This window comes from Xiphophorus couchianus, chromosome 22 (genome assembly GCF_001444195.1).
Source record: "Xiphophorus couchianus chromosome 22, X_couchianus-1.0, whole genome shotgun sequence".
In the NCBI taxonomy this organism is placed as follows: Eukaryota; Metazoa; Chordata; class Actinopteri; order Cyprinodontiformes; family Poeciliidae; genus Xiphophorus; species Xiphophorus couchianus.
In genome coordinates, this window is record NC_040249.1 from 28,026,490 (window position 1) to 28,046,895 (window position 20,406).

Here is a 20,406-nt window from a genome sequence, read left to right on the forward strand (position 1 = left end):
GAACAACTCTAGCTAACTGAGAGCCGTTCAGGGGAAAAAAAACATTCTAAAAAATTGATTGTTTGTGAACGTCACATTGCTACTTGAGAGAAAAGCAGAATAATACCTAATAGTCAGCTTCTCTTTCTGAAACGCAGAGTTCAGCACCTGAAAGCATCTGCTTTGTCAATAACACACCGCAGTCTTGGAGACTGTCAAGAAAATCCGAGCTCATCCCACTTCCCCATGCTGGAGATTTAAGTTTAACAGTAATAATAAATGAAGTTATCTTTAAAATGAATCACTCAAGTGACATCAAGGCCCAGCAGTAGACTTAAGTGTCAATAAAATAAATCTGGTTGTGTGTGTTGTTTTTGTCTCATGCAAACTTTGCTTTAATTCTACTTTTTTCTATCTAATCATAAGAAATCATAGTCAGTCAGAGAGAGTCATTAAACAAGAAAAGCAGGTTTCCTGGAAAAAGAGGAAGTTTCCAGCCTGCAGATTTATAAAAATAGCTGAGACTATTTCTTAGTTTAAAGCATGAAAGTTTTAAAGAATGTAATCTAAACATTTTGAGTAATTTGATAAGATTCAAAGTAAAATACTTATATTAATATTGGTTTACTTATAATAATATTTACACTTACATTTGTGAGAACACTTACAAGAAAAACAAGTAACTGTAACTTTGGTATTAAATAATTAGAATCATGGATTATTCTTGGTTTCTTTTCAGAAAAACATCTGTAATAACTCACATTAAGATCATAATAAGAGTAACTAATAAGTTATGGTTATAAAATCATAAATGAATGATAGATCAGAGAAGCTAAAGAAAATAAATGTGATATAAATGTGATTTTGACATTGAACTTGAAATGGTGTAAAAAGGTGTAACTGCAATTAAACATCACTGATATGTTGGAGGTAGATGGTAGGTGAAAGGTGAAACGTTTCAGAGAAAAGGTCGTGCAGGCAAGGGACATAGGAGGTTGAGCAACCCTGAGACATTAGCACAGACATCAGGAAATGTCTGTAAGACAGTGATGGATATGAGATCATCTGTCTAAGCCAGACATGGGCAAACTACGGCCCCCGGGCCGTATACGGCCCGTTAGGCTTTTTAATCCGGCCCGCCGAACTTGTCCAAATTATCGTAAAAACCCATGGATGTGTAAAATCCTGATTCATTTCCCTTTCCCCTGCAATACCCTCGTTTCCCCGATAGACGGCGCACTAGTCTAGACACACTTTCCAGCTGACATTTCCCCCCTTCGGTAAAAATGAGCGGACCAAAGAAAAGAAAAGTGGACACTGAGTGCCGAGTGTTTAAAAAGGAGTGGACAACAAAATATTTTTTTACTGATGTCCGATCAACGGCTGTATGTTTGATATGCCAAGAAACGGTTGCAGTTTTCAAAGAGTACAATATCAGCCGTCACTTTGCCACAAAGCATGCTAACTATGCTAGCAAGCAGTCAGCACAGGAACGGGCGGCTACTGCTCAGAGGTTGGCAGCTAATTTACAGACTCAGCAGAATTTTTTTCACCGACAAACTGCGATCCAGGAGTCAAGTACCAAGGCAAGTTTTTTGCTGGCATTCAAGTTAGCAAAGGCTAGCAAGCCTTTATCCGAAGGCGAGTTTTTGAAAGAATGCATAGTAGACACAGCAGATCTCTTGTGTCCGGAAAGCAAAGGCAAGTTTGAAAAAATCAGCTTGTCACGCAGGACAGTGACTCGGCGTGTGGAACTGATTGACGAAGATCTAGTCAGCGAGTTAAACAAAAAAGCGGAGTCCTTTAATTTATATTCACTAGCACTGGATGAAAGCAACGACATGAAAGACACTGCTCAGCTCCTAATTTTTATCCGAGGGATAAATGACAGTTTTGAGACAACGGAGGAGCTTTTGAGCATGGAATCGCTGAAGGGGAAAACGCGAGGAGAGGACTTATATGAACAGGTGTCTGCTGTCATCGAGAGAATGAAGCTGCCTTGGAGTAAACTTGCCGGTGTCACCACGGATGGATCGCCAAATTTAACTGGAAAAAACGTTGGGTTGCTGAAGAGAATCCAAGATAAAGTGAAAGAAGAAAACCCTGACCAGGATGTTATTTTTCTTCACTGCATCATTCATCAAGAATCTCTGTGTAAGTCTGTATTGCAGCTTAATCATGTTGTGGATCCAGTTGTAAAACTTGTTAACTTCATACGAGCAAGGGGACTTAATCACTGTCAGTTCATTGCGTTCCTAGAGGAAACCGATGCGGATCACCACGACTTACTTTACCACTCTCGTGTCCGCTGGTTAAGTTTGGGGAAAGTCTGCCAACGAGTGTGGGAGCTCAAAGAGGAGATTCGTTCGTTTTTGGAGCTAATGGGGAAATCCGACGAATTCCCTGAGCTGAGCGATGAGGACTGGCTTTGTGACTTTGCGTTTGCTGTGGACATATTGTCACACATGAATGAGCTGAACGTTAAGCTGCAGGGGAAAGACCAGTTTGTGCACGATATGTACACAAATGTGAGAGCCTTCAAATCCAAGCTGATTTTATTCTCCAGGCAAATGTCAAACAAATCTTTCGCTCATTTTCCCACACTGGCCATGCAAAAGGCCACCCGAAACGTGAAGAAATACTGCAAATCACTGGACGACATGCACAGAGAATTCTGCCGTCGGTTCACTGATTTTGAAAAAATTGAAAAGTCACTTCAGCTGGTGTCCTGTCCCCTGTCACAAGACCCCGAAACAGCACCGCATGAGCTGCAATTGGAGCTGATCGATCTTCAGTCTGACTCCGTCTCAAAAGAGAAGTTCCGATCTCTTAAACTGAATGACTTTTACGCTTCACTTAACGAAGCCACATTTCCAAACCTCCGGAGGACGGCACAGAAGATGCTGGCATTGTTTGGCTCGACCTACGTGTGTGAGCAGACTTTCAGCGTCATGAACATCAACAAAGCCCGATACAGATCCCGGTTAACTGACCAACACCTCAGATCTATTCTGAGAATTGCCACAACAAAACTAACTCCAGACTTTGATGCACTGGCAAAAAAAGGAGAACAACAACACTGTTCCCACTGAAATGTGAGTTTTTCTACTGTTATGAAAAAAATAGCAACTTGCGCATTTACGCACAGCAGCGGTATACAGTAGCTTAATTAACATGCCGCACATCGCTCTCATTTTAAAGACCCCTTCCTTTCGTTGGGTAATAATATGTTCTGAATGTTGAAAGTGATTCCATTGATTTTTTTTCCCACTAAATGTTGATTTCTTTAAATTTTTTTTAATACATTTCAATCCCCAGGTTTAATCAATTACATTGCTTGTCCAAATGCTCCTGGCCCGGCCCCTCTGTCAAATTTTAGAACCCATTCTGGCCCGCAAGTCAAAAAGTTTGCCCACCCCTGGTCTAAGCAGACAGCAGGCGCACCAGGGGGTGGATAAACCCTATAAAAGGTGGGTGCAAAAGAGGAACGTTTTGTTGGATCCTCCGGGCAGCTTCGAGCCAAGATCGAGATGTACAAAGAACTCTGCAGCTGAAGAAGAGCCGGGGCCACAGAGCCGAAGACTGTCCTGCTCACGGAGACCAACCCGTCAGCCCCGCAACCTGTGGCTTCGAATCGCACTTCTCTCATCGGCTGGGTTCAGACCCCAAAGACAAAGATGAAGACAAAGGCAAAGACAAAGAAGAAGAACTGGTGCCTTTTTTCCTGCCAGCACCAAGTCCTGTGTGACCTCAGCATCCATGCGGAGAAGAAGCTCATCAGACCTACAGAGATCCCTGCCTTCGTCGATCGTCTTCCTCCTCCTGCTGCAACACCTTCTTCATCATCAGGCCAGGTCTGGGGTTCGAAACGCCAAACTCCGTCCGTCTCTCTCAAAGGTTCCCTTTTTTAGTTCTCAGTGTCAGCAGTAGGGAAAGATAGACTAGATGATTGATTTTACTTATTTGATTATTTCTGCTACTGAATTAAGCTGTACTGACCCTTGCAAAACTGCCTTACTAATAAAATATTTAGCATAAAGAAAATCTAAAAGATGTTGTGGACATTCAGTTAATGAGTCACCTTAAAGTTCTTTAATGGTTGTAAAATAGCTGTGATGTTTGATTCTGGAGAGGAAGAGGTGGAAAATGTTTTTAGGTTGCTGGTAGCCCAAATGTAAAACATCATCCGTGGGACTCGCCCGAGTCACTAAAACCTACCTGGTTCAATAACAAATGCACGTTGTAAAATAGAGAACGAGCGACCGTTAACAGGTGTGCTCTGTGAAACTAGTTGGCTGTAGGCTGCTCAGTCTGGCTAATTCACAGGGGGAAGAAGGGTGGGACACCTGGATGTAGGCCGTTAAAAATCAGGTGAATCGTTTCTCGAAACCAGCTTAAACAGAGTTTACTTCAGTTCTGGACAGGATAAATCCCAGCAGATTTAGAAAACTCAATTAACCCGTTAGAAGGAGAGCTGGTAGCACATCTCCCCTCTCAGAAGAGGAAGTACGAGAGTGAGAGAGTAGAGACAGAAGGAGGAGGGGGGGGAGAGTGTTTCGCAACAACAAGACGCATATGAATTATTTGTAGTTTAAGTCAAAGATACGCAGCTCGTACATCCAGTGGCAGCATCTGAACAAAATGTACACTCATGCAACATCTTGTAGCTTCAATGATTAAACACAATAGCCACTCACACACACACACACACACACACACACACCACTCCACAGAGATTGCACTTCAAGGTACTCCTTAGTGCCAGATGTCAGCTATATGAGCGAGTGTCCTTGTGTTTGAGTGGCTGGGGGTGTTGTCAGGGAGATGCGGTGACGTCTCCAGCATGAGGATATGGAGATCTGTGCAGACATCAATTTGTCACTTTGAAACCGAGAGATAGGAGACGAGCAGGGAGGGGGAGCCCGAAAATGACAGGGAGGCGAAGAAGATGCTCTGAGAAAGATGTATGCCTCTCGCATTCAAATGGGAGTGTGTGAACATAACACACTGATTGTAAGCAAACACCCAGGTGGTCAGCCACACTGCCTCAAACACACACCTCATACCGAGTGTGTTATTTATGACTTAGAATCTAAATGATGTCAATTCGTTGCATTTCATGCGTTTGGAAAAGATTAGCTCCAGTTTATCACAGAACAAAAAATAATAAATGGAAGTTTACAATCTTTAAAACTGGAAAAAAAAAATCAAAGAAAACATAAAACTGATTTTTCCCTTCAGTTCCCCCCAAAAAGCAGCGTAGCTGTAAACAACCAGAGGCCTTTTATAGTCTTGATTTGGAGATCAATAACAGTGTGAGTTTTGAGTGCCGACATCCCACTTCTGAATTACATCACATGCGGCACAACTTGACAGCAGAAGGAGACGGGGGCCATGTTTGAGGGACTGCAATTTGGAAAAACTAACAGCCAAGTTTTGCTTTGAAGTGAAGAACAAAAAGTCATTTCAAAAGAGAGAGAGAAAAAAGCAAACATCTATATTCTAGTGTATGCCACAAAGGTGGGAGCCTCTGTCACTCTCTTCTTACACGTGAGGATGGAAAACTGTTGGAGCCCATCACCACCTGTAGACACAAACGCTGAGCGATCCCAATGACACATTGAGGAAGGTTTTACATTTTCTACTGATGTGTTTGCATAATCCTCTCTGAACCAAACCTTACAGGATACAGTTGGGCATGAGTTGTTCAGCTGACGACTGCCAAACCCAGTCTTGTTCATGAGACAGACCAGCCATAAAGTTATGACTGATAGAGAATACACTTCCATCGCTCTAGATCACAGATGTCTTAGTCCAGGCCTTAGCAGAAAGTGTAAGTGATACTCCAGATGTCTTACACTTTCTGCCAAGTGTCCAGAAAAAAAAATTGCACCTGTATCTCAGCTTCAACAAACTAAATCAAAGCTAATAAAATATAAAGTCCGATTAAGATATATGGAAGGCAGAGTATACAATAAGTTTGCAGATTAAAGGGTAAAGCTGTGTGTCCTCTTTACACATTAACCCAAAAGACAAAGGCACCTCTACAGATACAAGAATCTGGACACAGGAAAAAGCATCAAGAAGGCAAAAGACTTTTCAGACGTTTGGTGTTACTGCAGGCCAGGTTCACAAAAGCTAAAACACAAAATGAGCCAGCTTTTAAATCCAGTTCTATTCTGGCTGCAGAGGCTGCAAAATCCGCTCAACCCTTCGCCGAGGGAGAACTTTTCAAAAAATGCTTGCCAAGTGTCCAGAAAAAAAAAGTCAAGCATTTTTACATGTGAGACTGAGACCTAAACCCCATTGCTAACCTTGTACATCATCTTGTTGCCTATCTCTGACCACAGCTTGTTGGAAAGGGGGAAATATTTCATTCCATACTCCCTTGCTGTGGATGAGAGCACTGACACTCCTGATAGTGCCCAGCTGTCAGTTTTTATCTGTGGAGTAAACTCAAGCCTGTGCTTAACAGAAGGGTGCGGTCTTTACAATCAACTGGGAAAGATCTCTTAAAGGTCCAGATGTGTAAATGAAATGAGAAACCTGGAGGAAAACCTGACACATACAGCAGACGGCGCGTCACCCACATGTGGTCATAAGAGGAGATGGGTGGGAAGATCCAGAAGAACCAAGATGAAAACATTAGAGGCGAGTTCATCACACACCAAGAATCAAGTAGAAAAGCTTCAAAAATGTTCATGCTATGAGCACAAAACTGCAAGTGAAGCCAAAGGTTTAAACCACTGCCAGTAGTTTAAATCTTTTATGTTGAAGTCTTTCCTGCAGGAGTTAAGTTCAGATATGGTGATTTTCCCCACAACACTGAGGTCAGTGGTTGCGCCTCTGAACGATGCTGAGAAGATGCTTCAAGCTGGATGAGGAGTTTTGTATGCTCATGAAAAGAAAAGACAAAACAGAGATCTGAGATACATAAACAAAACAAACTTATATGCAACATCATGAGCCATCTCACTGCACATCGAGGTCTGGAGAATGATGGGAATTTTAGCTCTTTTGACTTGGTCTGTTAGCTTAATTTAGAAAATATGAATGTTTTCAGTGTTAATAAATCCCTTTTGAATTTAGAGGAGCCGTATACTTTCCTAATTTTGTCTAACAAAAGCAGGCCTTTTTCTTTTAACCTAGACTAATATTTCAATCAAACTTTGTTGATTAAAATATTATGTTAAATTGAACAACATACTGCTAGCAAATCTACCAAACAGAACTGTAACAGAACCAAGCTCATTAACCAAACTATGTCCTCAGTGCAGATTGGGATTCAAATAAATATATTAAATTAGCTGATTCTGTTCCTCCTTTTAGTCTGGATTTGCCTGTTTTTGTGAAGACAAGCCACCAATCTGTCAATCAAAACAAAGTTCTGAGCAGGGCGGAGCCACTGAGAGAGAGAGCTGAGCACCAAAAGGGAAAAAAAAAACAGTGGAAGTTTGCTCTCACTTTATGGGAGTCTGCTCTTTTCATTCATTACGTTGAGTTGGCTGCAATGGACTGGCGACTTGTCCAGCTGACCCCGTCTCTCGCCCGTTGACCTCTGGAGATGGGCACCATCACCCCTGCAACTCCACCAGGGATAAGAGTGTAAAGATAATGGATGGATGGACATATGAACATTGAATTGGCTTCTAGAACCAATTTTATTTTATCATGATCCAGGGCATGTCAACACTGACATCTGTGTCACCGTGAGAGCATAAAACCAAGCTGCTTCTGTGAGAGACATAGATGCTGCAAGGAAACACTTTTCTGTGCTGCCAAACTATAAAGATCAGGCCTCTATTGACGAATTTTTTCCAAATATAGTTTACTGAAAAAAACTATATACTTGGAGCTTACTCCACACTGCGATTTGCTCATTTTGAAGGCCAGAAAAGCAGCTTTGAATGACTTCAATTTGCAGTTGACATCAAAGCTTCCAATAGAGTTGATTCAGCTCCAACGTGGTGACACCATGAGAGGAAAGTATGAGTCTGGTTAGACGATACAGACTTTCCATGGCTCATCCCCGACACAACGCTCCATCTGCACACCCAGGCTCTCCAAACACACTCTATGTTTGGCACCACACACCTGAGTTAACAACTGTTCTCCTAGAAGAAGATTAACGGTAGCATCCCACTGGAATCGTCTCACTGATGAACACCTTCACTCAATCCTGAGGATTTCCTCAGCCCAGACGCTAACCCCAAGTGTTGATGAACTTGTATCCAGGATGACACTAAGTTTCTGTCTGAGCCTAGGGAACATCACAGAGCAGCAAACTGAGCTGTAACGGATTTTCAGTTTTTAATGGAGTTTCAATTTTTTCATTTTCCCTCTTTCTGATGCAGGTTGTTTTGATTTTATTTGAAGGAGATTACATTCACGTTCTTCTGCAGAAGAACGTGAATGTAATCTGTATTATGTATGTATGTTAAATTTTGCACTGAAAAAGTTGCAGATGAATGCAACCAATTACGTTTACTTTAAATATGGGACTATTTAAAAGCAGTAAATGATAGAATATAGAATAGAATAGAAGTACTTTATTCATCCCAGCAGGGAAATTACTTCGCAGTTACAGCATAGAGACAAGACACAATAACAACGTCCGGGTGTTGAGTCTGGAGTTTGGCTGTGGTAGAGCTGATGACGTCACAGGCCACCGCTGCATCAGCTGATGGGGGAATGTAAACAGCGATCAAAATGGCGGACGTAAACTCCCTCTGTAAATAACACGGCCGCATTCCCACAGCCAGAAGTTCAATGTCCGGGCTACAAATCTGTTCCTTCATGTTAACATGGCCAGGATTACACCACCTCTCACTCACATAAAGTGCAATCCCGCCGCCCCTCTTCTTCCGACTCTTGGAAGAGTCTCTGTCCCCCCGCACCAAGGAAAACCCAGGAACCTCCACGCTGTATTTCGGAATAAGCGAGTGCAGCCAGGTTTCCGTGAAGCAGAAGATACTGCACTCCCTGTACTCCTTCTGGGTCCTAACCAGTGCCGTGAGTTCTTCTGTCCTATTCCCCAAAGACCACACATTCCCCACAATAATCGCCGTTACTGCTGGCCTGCGCCGTCTCCTCTTCTACCTCCGTTTAACTCCAGACCCTCAGCCCCGTCGTCTCCTCCGTAACTCCTCCGGGACCACAGGCCCGTCTCCGGGCAGCAGCAGAGGCCCACAGAGCGCAATCAGCCGTTCACGCGAGCAAACAATGCCGCTACTCCTCTCGGCGAGGTTCTCCGCAACCAAGAGTAGAAAAAGTAGCAGAAGAACGCGGAGAACATCGACAGAACCACATCCAGCCATTGTGGAAATGATGGTATAATACAAAGTCTTTGTAACTGTACATCACAAGCTACGTTCCGCTACAAATGTGCGCAAAACGTTGTTGATTTTCCAGTTAGGTAAAAATAAACAAACTCAATTTTGCAATTGGGTTGCTTCCAAACTCCATATTCTTCACCGTTTTTGCATCCGCTTGTTGATCACGTGACTCGTGTGATGCAAAAAAAGTGTTTCCACTTGCAGTTGTGTAACATACATCAATTTTCATACAACTGAAAAACCACCTCCTAGCGCAAAAAGCTTTAGTCAAAAAATCCGATTTTCTTTTTTTATTTCCATTAAGCCAATTTATGTTTGCAATTCCAATCAGCCCCAATTTTAGGGTGAATGGAAACACAGCTATAGTGAGGAAAGCAGCAAAATGGGCTTCAGTGCCGTTTCACTGTAGAGTTCGTTTCACTTTATGTCTTCCCAATACAAAGGGTTAAGTTTAAATATTAGATTCGCAGAGTTTGATACAAATACATGCAGCGGATGAAAGGGACATTCGACAGAAGAGCCAGAGGCCGCTGCACATATCATCTTAAAAAAAACACCAAACAAATTCTCTTCATATCTTAAAAGGTGGCATCAAAAGGAAGGAAGGCACAGCGACAAAGAGAGGCGAGAATGAAAGACAGGGACACTAAGTGTACTGAGGCTTGGGTTTTATTACATAGAGTTGAAAGCATCCCTCTTGGCAGCAAAAACATGATGAAATCACTCTAGCTGATATGATGAAATGAGCAGCGTTGTTTATAAGACTCACAAAATAAAACTGTATGTTTAAAAAAGGCAATTAGGGGGAAGCAGAATTCTGTTAGCTTGTTCCCGATGACAAATAAATGGGAATTTTCATATTCCGCTGTGAAAATGATCAGCACACTCTTCGCATGACCTTTTCAAAACTAATTATAACGACACGACTGTTGTTGCAAGGCAAAGATAATTGGAGCTGCGCCTGTCTCTAAACAATGTTATTGACAACCCCCCCAAAAAACAGAATACAATATTTTGCTTGGTAGATGGCAGATTTATTTTTCCAGCTGTTTTACCATTTACAAGAACAACTGTGCTGTAGTGACATATCCGCCTCCTGTCATGACAGCTATGCCCGAAGGGATTTCTTAATTTTACGATTACACTATTGAAAATTCTCATTTCCCCACAAAAAGTTGGCGTGTTTTCTTAACAAAGTCCTAAATCTGTAATCTGTTAGGACCAAGTTAGAGATCAGACATGTCAGAGATCAAGTAACAACAGAGCACTGTTCAGTTTGTCATCCGGACACACCTGTGTGGCACACCTGCAAACGCAACAAGAGATGTCAGGCTACCTGACAGGCTGGTTGAGGAGAGTCATGGGGATCTTCAGGCAACCTATCGACAACTGGGGCATAGCTTAAAATCTAGTTTGAATTTTTGATGTGAACTGTGCAGTCATTGTCAATAAAAGTTTATGTACTTGTTGTAAAAAGATACTATGTATCTGTCACGGTGTTGAAAAAGATTCAGAAGCTAGCAGCTAGCCAGACGTACACTCTCTGTAGCTGTTGACATGTTTCACCACATCACCGTTACATGTGGTGCATGTGTGTTTCTATTTGGTGTTACACCGGTTGTGCTATTCCAAAAAATGACAAATATAATCCTCTTGAGAGTGCCATATTAGTCCGTTGTATTTGGTGCTTCCCTGACAACTTTTACAGTATAACTTTATAATGCCAGGTTTGTTTTAAAACAGGTGAGCAAACCTCTGCAGGTCTCATATTACACAGGCTAAACATCAGCAGCAAAACTGCACAAAATACATTTTATAATATCTTTCAAATTCTGTTCTCAGTTTGTATATAACTGAGAATCTCAATCTCAAGGATCACTTAGCATGCTACTCGACATCCTCAGCGACAGCTACAGTGATTATAAATAATAATTTGTAGCATATTTTTCGTCATTTATTAGCTAAGACCAGCAGTTTTCCTCTTGACATTTCCAAAGCACAGCCAGGCTGGTTAAAACTGATGCTTTTATGAGTTTTAATTAGGTAAGTTAATGACCTGTAATGCAACATTTGCATTAAAGGCTGATTCTACAACTCAACCTTTACCACACTCCTACTTTAAACACGGTTAGCTTTGAGTTTCTGTTCCTTCATAGTAATACATTTTACGTCTACATTGTTTACTCTTAATGCTGACAACTTGTGTAACGAGAGTCCAAATCCCACGGGTTTTATCTTCTGCTTGATAAAGCTTAAGAGTCTACACTTCAGAGTTTCATCCAACGGTATGTACAGTGGACGCATGGCTCAGGTCAGTGTTAACACTGTGATCACAAGCAATACCCCAGATCCAGCCTGAAGGCGATTTCACTGACCTGCGTAGTAAAAACATTGTTAAATTATTAATTTCACATTTGCCTTTTTCTTCTGCTTTTTTCTGCTCTACACATCCGTGACCCGGCCAAGGTCATGAAGGTGACTGTAAAGGTTTACACAGCCCACGGTGATGATGTGATGTAGGCTGAGGAAGTCTTGGCTGCAAAGAAAGTAAAGTCTATATTTGTTATCAAGATGATATGATTGCAGTCATTTCTGCCAATTTATACATAACTAATATCACTTTATGAAGAAACACATTAAAAATACATCAAAAGAAGAGCAGCAAAAAGTGAAGCATCACATCAGAAAAAGAAATGATAAAATGCAAAAGTAAACCAAATAAACATGAACAACATGATGGATGTAAACTCAGAATGTAATCTTTGATATTTAGGTCCAGTAAGACTGATTATAGTCAGTCCTTATGTAGAGCTGTAGTATGTAACTTTCATTGAAAACATTTTTTGTTACATTTTATTACATATTTGTTAAAAACAGTGACAATGTCATGACAGATACTCTGTGAAAACATTGAGCTCCTCTATTTTCTCCCAGTGCTAATTGCAGACATACACTGCTCAGTCAGAAACAACCAATCAGAGCCAGGGGGAGGGTCTTATCGCTGTCAATCAAAGCACTCACAGCTAAACTGCTAATGGTGGAGAAACAGTTTATCTCTCATGCTAACTAGTCTTAGCATTCACAACAGACAGGAAAAACTTGTGGTGTTGGCAGAAAGCAAGGGGTTAAAGGCACACCATACAAAATTGTGATTGACAGCACTAAGACCCGCCTCCTGGCTCTGATTGGTTGTTTCTAGATAGCACTGGGAGAAGACAGAGGAGATTGATTTTTTTTTTTTTCACAGATTATCTGTTTCATACCGTACTGTCATGACATGGTGTCAGTTTTAACAAATATGTAAAAAATATATTTTTTTATTCAAATTACACACTGGAGCTTCAAGGAACACTTAATGGTATAAAAAATTATGGAAGTAGACTAAAACCATTAGTCTATTTCTATTATGTTTGTGTTAGGGGAAAAAAATTCTGAAAGAAGACAAACCCTAAATTGAGAAAACGTTTTACTCATCATACCCATGATAAACTGTTGAAAGAACGTTAAATATATATTCCATTTTTAAATATCTTATTATATTTTTACTGGACAGCTTTGTGGTTTGAATAAAGCAAAAAAACTGAAGCAGACTCAGTGAGAAGTCATTTATATTTCATCAGATCAGATTTGTTTGGGCTGAACAAAAGAGAGAAACATCGAAACTACCTGACATTTTGCAAGGCAAAGCAATTCAGCCTGAGGTTACTGATTCATAAGCATTTCAGCCTCTCACTGTTTAAAAAGTGCAACAGTCAGTGATACAATCTCTTCTCCCCCACCTCTGGTTTCCTATTGTAAAGCCCCAATGGACGTGCTGAGTGGGATGTTGACTACAAGTCATTAACTTATTGACCGTTTCTGTCAGTAACTAAGTGACAATCAGCTAAGGGCATCTGCTACTGAGAGGAACGGACACTATGATGCTACAAAACAGTCACACAAGCAAATCAAACCTGGAACCTCTCTCTTCCTCTCTCTCTCTACTATAACGACATGAATATTTGAATAAACTTTCAGGGGCTTCTTCAGAATTAACTTGATTGTCTGTATTATGCTCAGCCGGTTTCACATGAGAAAAAAGAGGGGAAAAAACAGTCAGAAATGTTATCTACCCTCCAGTTTGTGGATATTTTAATTCTTTGTTTGGATGATCATAAACGAAAGGACAATGTAACGCTTTTCTTCCACCATCCAAAGTATTTTCACTGAGCAGGTGACATTCTAGGAGACACATAGAGCCACTCAGAGGCCTTCAGGTAAACTAAAGACAGTTTACTGTGCACTGTTGCCAACTGGAGCCCTTTAGTAAGAAGAGTTCAAAGTGGGACAGGAATTTTGGGAAACAATAGCTTTCCGGTTCATAGCGGCAGGTTTTCTGATGTATGCGACCACAATGGGATGAAGCAGTTTTTATTTCAAGGTCAGACTGTGGACTGCTCTCTACTAACTTTATCATGTTGTACTTAAACCAACATATTTGGCAAGTTTAAAGACTACAATATATATGCAATGCACACACACTTACACACCCCTGTACACCCCATACAACCTGAGGAATTTGCATTGACTTCGACTCATTTTAGTAACTGCACTAACACCAAACTGTAAACCTAACCCAAACCATTACCAATCTATGGTAATGGTCTCCTGACCCAAACCTTAACCGAAGTCTAATTCATACCAAATGTCTAAACCTGACTAGTAGAGCACAGTGCAACTGCAAAAAGGTGATGTCTGGGAAAAAGTCTTCACTTTCCACAAATGACCTACTTTTGTTGGTATAGGTGAAAATGCTCCTCTGTATTTAGTTTATACAGGTACACCCCTACACATGCACACTCCTGCACACGCCCTCACATAGACACCCACACACAGGTATGTCTTTCTTCTTCACAAGAACTTTATAGCCCAACTCTAAATCTTACCCTAAACCTAACCATTACCAGTATATAACAAACATAAACCTGACATAAACTCAATTAACATCTTAGTCCTAAATTTAACCCATAACCCCCAAAACAGCCCTTCGTCTTACAGGGCCCCATTGGAAACAGCTGGTCCCCACACCATAGAAGTTGTTGGAAAAATTGTTCTTTTAATGTATCAAACACAAGGCCACACACACACCTTAGCATTTCTCCAGTTTCCGCAGTTTAAATTGGTCATGCATAATGGATGAATTAATATACATGGAAGCGCTCTTTCTATAGCTACTGAAGGACAGGTGGGATCAGTCGTTGCTAACCTGCACCTGTGTACACATCCCCTTACTCCCTCCCCCTGTCAGATATGCAGATTGTACCTCCATCTGAGTATTTCTGGAACATCTCATTTAGGTCTGTGATGGACAGTCACCTTGGTAACCCCAGCTGTCCTCCCTGAGTCATCAGAGAAGATCTGAAAACTGAGCACAGTCCATTCAAATAATTTCATATTTATGTACTCTTTCCAGGTTGGAATGGTCTTAAGATATCCCACCACTGCAATGAGAGAAACAAAACTTGAGTACACAACTTCAAATTTGTTTTGGGTCTTTGGTTTTCTTGATTGACTCCACCTGGTAATTTCTCTGCAGGTTGAAATACAATTTTAAAAAAATTATTTATTGATGTTGCTCATTTTTAAAATGATGGGAAATCTTAAGCAGGGAGATTCGAGATTATTACTATTTTCGAAATTATTTTTGGGACACTTTTAGATAACTCTACACTCCAACATCATCAATTAAAACAACATCTCTGTTTTTTTTTATTTTTTATTTTTTTATTTCCTTTATTTAACCAGGTAAAGCCCATTGAGATCTAGATCTCATTTTTGAGAGGGACCTGGGCAGAAGTCTGCAATACACAGCAACCTGGTTACAAAATAAAACTAATTAATACATATGCACAAGTGTAAAACTATAGAAAACAATTTGAAAAAAAGTTTGAAGTCAAAAACATTGTAGGTATTTATGGCCTAAACCCAATATCTTCTGTAAACCAAATTCTGTTTTTCCTGGTATTTTAAATTGCACTTATATCCTTGTGACACTTGCCTAAGGTCAGGTCACTGAAAATACACCTGATCCATTTGAGTCGTCCATTAAGGAGGAGCTGTTTTACATCATGTAGGCTGCAGGTATACTTTGTCATAATCCAGACCTAACAGATCCATTTATCCCAGCAGGTGTAAGTATTTAAATTTTTCATTTGTTAAAATAAACTTTGACCATCAAAAATATTTCTTATGATTGCTTTTTTTGTAAGTCTTGTTTTTTTTTAAGATCACCAAATAAGAAAACTGAAGCAATTACAAAACCTTTGAAACACATCAAACCACATCTAGGAACCAGAACCATGATTCTGGTTTCTAGGAGGTTTTATTGAGAGAAAACTAAAGTCTGCTTTATTAACAAAGTTGATGTATGAATGGCTTTAAAAATAATCACAATTAAATGCTCACACATTTTCACATTGTCATGATATAGTATTTGTGTAGAATGTTAAGGAAAGAAATTTATAGAATTTGATAGGTAAAGCTGTAATTGTGGAAAAAAATGTGGAAAAAGAATATTGCTGTGAATATGCACTAGCTAATTAACTTCCAGCAATCTAACAATCCGTTTGCTTTTCCAACAAGCTCTCAGAAGCTGCATTTCCATTCACCATATAACTACAATTTGAAATTTCAAAGATAAATTTGCTTAATGGAAACATGCCAATTTAAAAAAAAAAAACAGCAAAAAAACCCCCAACAACAACAACTTGTTTTTTGATAAAAACATTTTGGTGAAAGGATGAGGTGGATGTTTTATTTAGTTTTGTGTCCATATTGAAGCTGGTTTATTTAGCAAAACTGCAATGGAAACATTTTTTGATCCATCACAAGTCGCATGATGAACAACCCGACACTGCCACCATCAAAAAACCGTGAAGAAGAAGATGACAGGAAGTGGCAGGAGAAACATGTTTTTTAATGACTTATTACATGAACAAACTTATGCACATCATTATAATTGTATTTATTAGTTATTTGGAAAACCGTAGTTGCAAAATTGTGATTTTGTCATGAATTGCGGGTGTGAGGTGGTGAGGCAGACGCAGCAGACCCAGGTAAAGTGAGAGATGACAGTTTTAATGATAAATAAGTCCAAAATAGTCTACAAACAACCAGGCAGCACGACTGAGCAGAAGCCAGGGCTCAACGCTGGTAGCAACGGGTAAATTGACTGGACAACACGAAGGACTGAACGCATAGAAGACGCTGAATTGACAAGGACCCGACGAGGAACAAGGAACACAGGTGGAGTTAAATACACAGCGGGTAATCACAGAACGAGACACACCTGGGAACAATCAAGGGGAGGACAGGACAACACGAAGACTCGGGGACACAGAAGACTCTAAATAAATACACAGAAAACACAGAACATGACAGATTTGCAGGCAGTGGTGGAATATTGACTAAGTTGAGCGTACATTTGTAATGTAAACACAGCTAGAGATTCGACACCTGCAACAGTAAAATTGTGTAAATTAAAATTATAAAAATGTGTTTTATTTTGGTCGTTTAAAAATAGATTTATTTTGCCAAACTGCAATGAAAACACCTTTTTTCCCCGCATCACACGAGTCACATGATCATCAGCTGGAATTACTACTGATGGAGACAACAAAGAAGATGACAGGAAGTGGTAGGAGGAGGATGGCTTGCTTTTTTTTTTAGACAATGTGCAGCTGGCTCAACCAGAGCTCTCACATCATCACAGTTCATAAAAGGTTGTGTGTCATTTGAACATGTTGAATCTATAGCTCTCCAGTAAAATCACAAATTACAATTTTGAAACACTCCATATGTAGCCGCTTCTAAATATAAGAGGCTTGTTGGTCCAACTCCTGAATAAGACGCTGACATCTCCTCTGAAGGCGGATAGCTATAGAAATATGAATAACTGTTTATATAGCTATCATGGCTTATCAAATGGAGAAGCTTACTCACATGTGATCTGAATGTTTTTTCTTACTTAATGAAAACACAGCGATTGCAAAATTATGTTTTTTCAACATTAACAGAATACAGACAAAGATTTGCGCACATTTGTTGTGGAAATTCAGCACTGTGATTCTGAACTTTTCTTCAGGAAGAAGTTTGGTCAATTCACCTTCCTGAAAACCAGAAGAAAAAAGAAAAAAAGGCTTGAAGGCTGTTTGTCAAGGTGACTGGCACCTTCTGAGTGATATGTAGCGGTCCACATTACCATTCAGAAAAGAGGGACATTGTGTCATGTAGCACTGCAGGCGGATCGGATGTGGCGCCAAGTCGTACAGTGTGAGACTGATGCCTGGCAACTAGACAAAAGAGAATAAGATTGGGATGTCAGAGAGACTTCAGAGTGCTACCTTGTGCGTATGCGTGTGTTTGTGGGGGTGCAACCGAATATGTGTCAGGATGTGAGCACATGTGAGTATGTGGGTTTGGTGTCATTTGCATGCAGATCATGATGACCCTTTTCTCCCATCCTGAGATTCTCATTAATTCAAAGACCAGCAAATGTGCACCCCACCCCCACACACACACACCCCACACACCAAGCATTACACAGACCATTACATTCTAATCACCGCACCAGGCCCCTTCAATCTCTCCTTTACCTCATCTTTCATTTCCTTTTCTTTGCTCTCCCTCTCAGGTATTTTTTCCACGTCACTCTCGCCTTTTCGTCTCTAAGGTATCTCTGGGGTAAACACTCGGACACCCCGCCACGTTTACATCTCATTGTGACACCCTGCCATTATGTCCCCAATATCATGAAGTCTTTTCATGCCCCCCTTTGCTAAAGAAACCAAAAAAAAAAACCTGTTGACCTTGTTAAGGTGGTGTAATGTCACGGCGTAATGACGTCTACTCATTAATACGTTGTTTAAACTCAGGTCATAATGACATAGGTCTCACCTGAATTATTCAGAAATTAACCCTGATTTTGCCTGAGGCCTCAGATTTGACGGTGATGTTAGAGGACAGAGTGATGCTGATGGACAGCAGCATATAGTTTAACTGTAAAAAAGGTTTTATAGCTTTAAGATCCAACTAAAGGGGCAGTATTATGTGAAATGTACTTTTTTTGAGCTTTACATCATGTTATAATGTTATTTCCTCATCAAAAACATACCTAGAGTGTTACCTTGATTCTTTAATGCATGTTTTAAAATCCCTCAGTCTCCCATAGAAACCATTCAGGTTTTTAAAACACCTATGTGGGATTATCTCCACCTTTGAGAGCAAAGCTTCTCCTCTGAGCTGCAGTTTCCAGGTTTCCAAGCTTCCTCCTCACAGAGTCTCCTTCCCCCATGACTCCTCCACTCGGCTCCTTCAGACTAGCCAGCAGCAATTAGCAAATACCTGATGGAGCTGCACATCTGCTGAGCTCATTAAACGAGCCACTTCTCAGTACAACACTGGTAGAAACTTTATTGAAGGGTCAATAGTGGAGCAATGTTGTGATGACTTCCTGAAAGTGGAGTTTCAGAAAGAGCAGTTTCTTAAAGAGGCAGAGACATCTTGCTACGACTAAAAACCAGCTAATCCAAGAGAAAAACGTAAACAGAAATATGAGTTGTTGTTTTTTTTTTAAATTTGAGTGTTTCCATTATGCAGATTTATTATTTGTATTTACAGTTTGCAAAATGTATGGTCAATAGAAATGCAACTACAGACAGGTTGATACAACAGCAGATCTTTAATGTATTGTGGTGCTAAACTGACAGTGATTTATAAACTAACAGAAGTTTTTTTAAAGTGTGAGGCAGAGGTAGGACTGTAGAACTGGGTGATGTGCTCAAACTTTTCATATGTCCAGTGCTTGAACTGTTCTAAAACCACACACTAACCAGAATTGACCTGCATGTATTCACGGGCTTATAATGAACCCTAATAGAAAACTCTGTGTGTGAAATGAAGCAGAAGTTTAGAGGACTAATTACAAACTCACCCAATTGAGATCCATTGTCAGAATGTCTGTTCTCTCTCTCTCTCTGTGTCCTCCTTAACTTTCATTCCACCCCCATGCTCCATCTCCTCATGCGCTGATGACAGACTCATAAGCTGTTATCTGTTCCTCCCCACCTCATCTTCTGTCACCACTCCCTAAACCCGCCCATTCATCTTTGATTAGATATGTCTGATTAATTAATGCGATTACGTGACAGCCTAGCTGATAACAGACCTTTAAATTTTAGCTAAAGTACATGAGTTATAATTATGGGATGGATGATTGGCTGATTGGCACTGGAGATGAAGGGAAATGCGACTGGGTCTCTTTTAGTGTACTTCCTTTATGAAAGTGCTCGGATGGAAGAGGAGCCATGGATACAGTACCATGAATCAAGTGTTGCGTTTACTAAATGTGTGTTATGAATTGAGTTAGTAGCTCAGTGTTTCAGTGCCAGGGCCGTTCCAGGGACAGCACTCTTCTGCACAAAGATCTTCACCATTGTTCTAGATTAAAAGAAACATTATCACCTGTGGTCTAACAGCCATTTGTCAGTTACTTACCTGTAAGTGACAGGTAACTAACAACATAGCTTTATTAGCTAGCATTATTCATTAGCATACTGAGGCAGTATGCTAATGAATTATCATTCAGACATGAGGCCATCAAGTCTGATTTCTGTTCCTACATTTTGTATCCATATTTTTTTAACACTTGTAAAGTTGGTTAAAAGCAAATTAATTTAATTCAGTATGTGTCTACAAAAACGTTGTTCTTTTAAGATGAACTTCTTAGACTTAAGACATTGAGTCTATGGCTAAATATTGGTATTTTATCAGCAAGAGAAAAACCTGTTTCAGCTAGTTGATTCGTAGAAATATTTGTTTTGTTGTTAGGATTTGTAAAGTGGAAGAATGAGAAGTCAGAGTGGCTCCTTACTGGGTTCTGCTTTAACTGTTTCTGTATGCTGGCTGCTGGGTGGTGCCTGGAGGGCTTTCCTTTTCACCTTGCATTTGTGTTGCATTCACTATATTATCCCCCCTAAGTGTTGTAATTGGAAAATAGAAACTGACATCATTTACATAACTGTGCCTAATAAATCAATAAGTGAACTGTGGGGTA

At 40.3% G+C, this 20,406-nt stretch overlaps 1 protein-coding gene across 1 annotated transcript; it reads left to right on the top strand.

The window, feature by feature from the left end:
- Nucleotides 1-1,058: 1,058 nt before the first annotated feature.
- LOC114137522 (general transcription factor II-I repeat domain-containing protein 2-like) lies at nt 1,059-3,400 on the top strand. Its single transcript, XM_028006155.1, has one exon. The coding sequence runs from the start codon at nt 1,266-1,268 to the stop codon at nt 3,069-3,071; it is 1,806 nt and encodes a 601-aa protein (XP_027861956.1). The 5' UTR covers nt 1,059-1,265; the 3' UTR covers nt 3,072-3,400.
- The last annotated feature ends 17,006 nt before the right edge of the window (nt 3,401-20,406 follow it).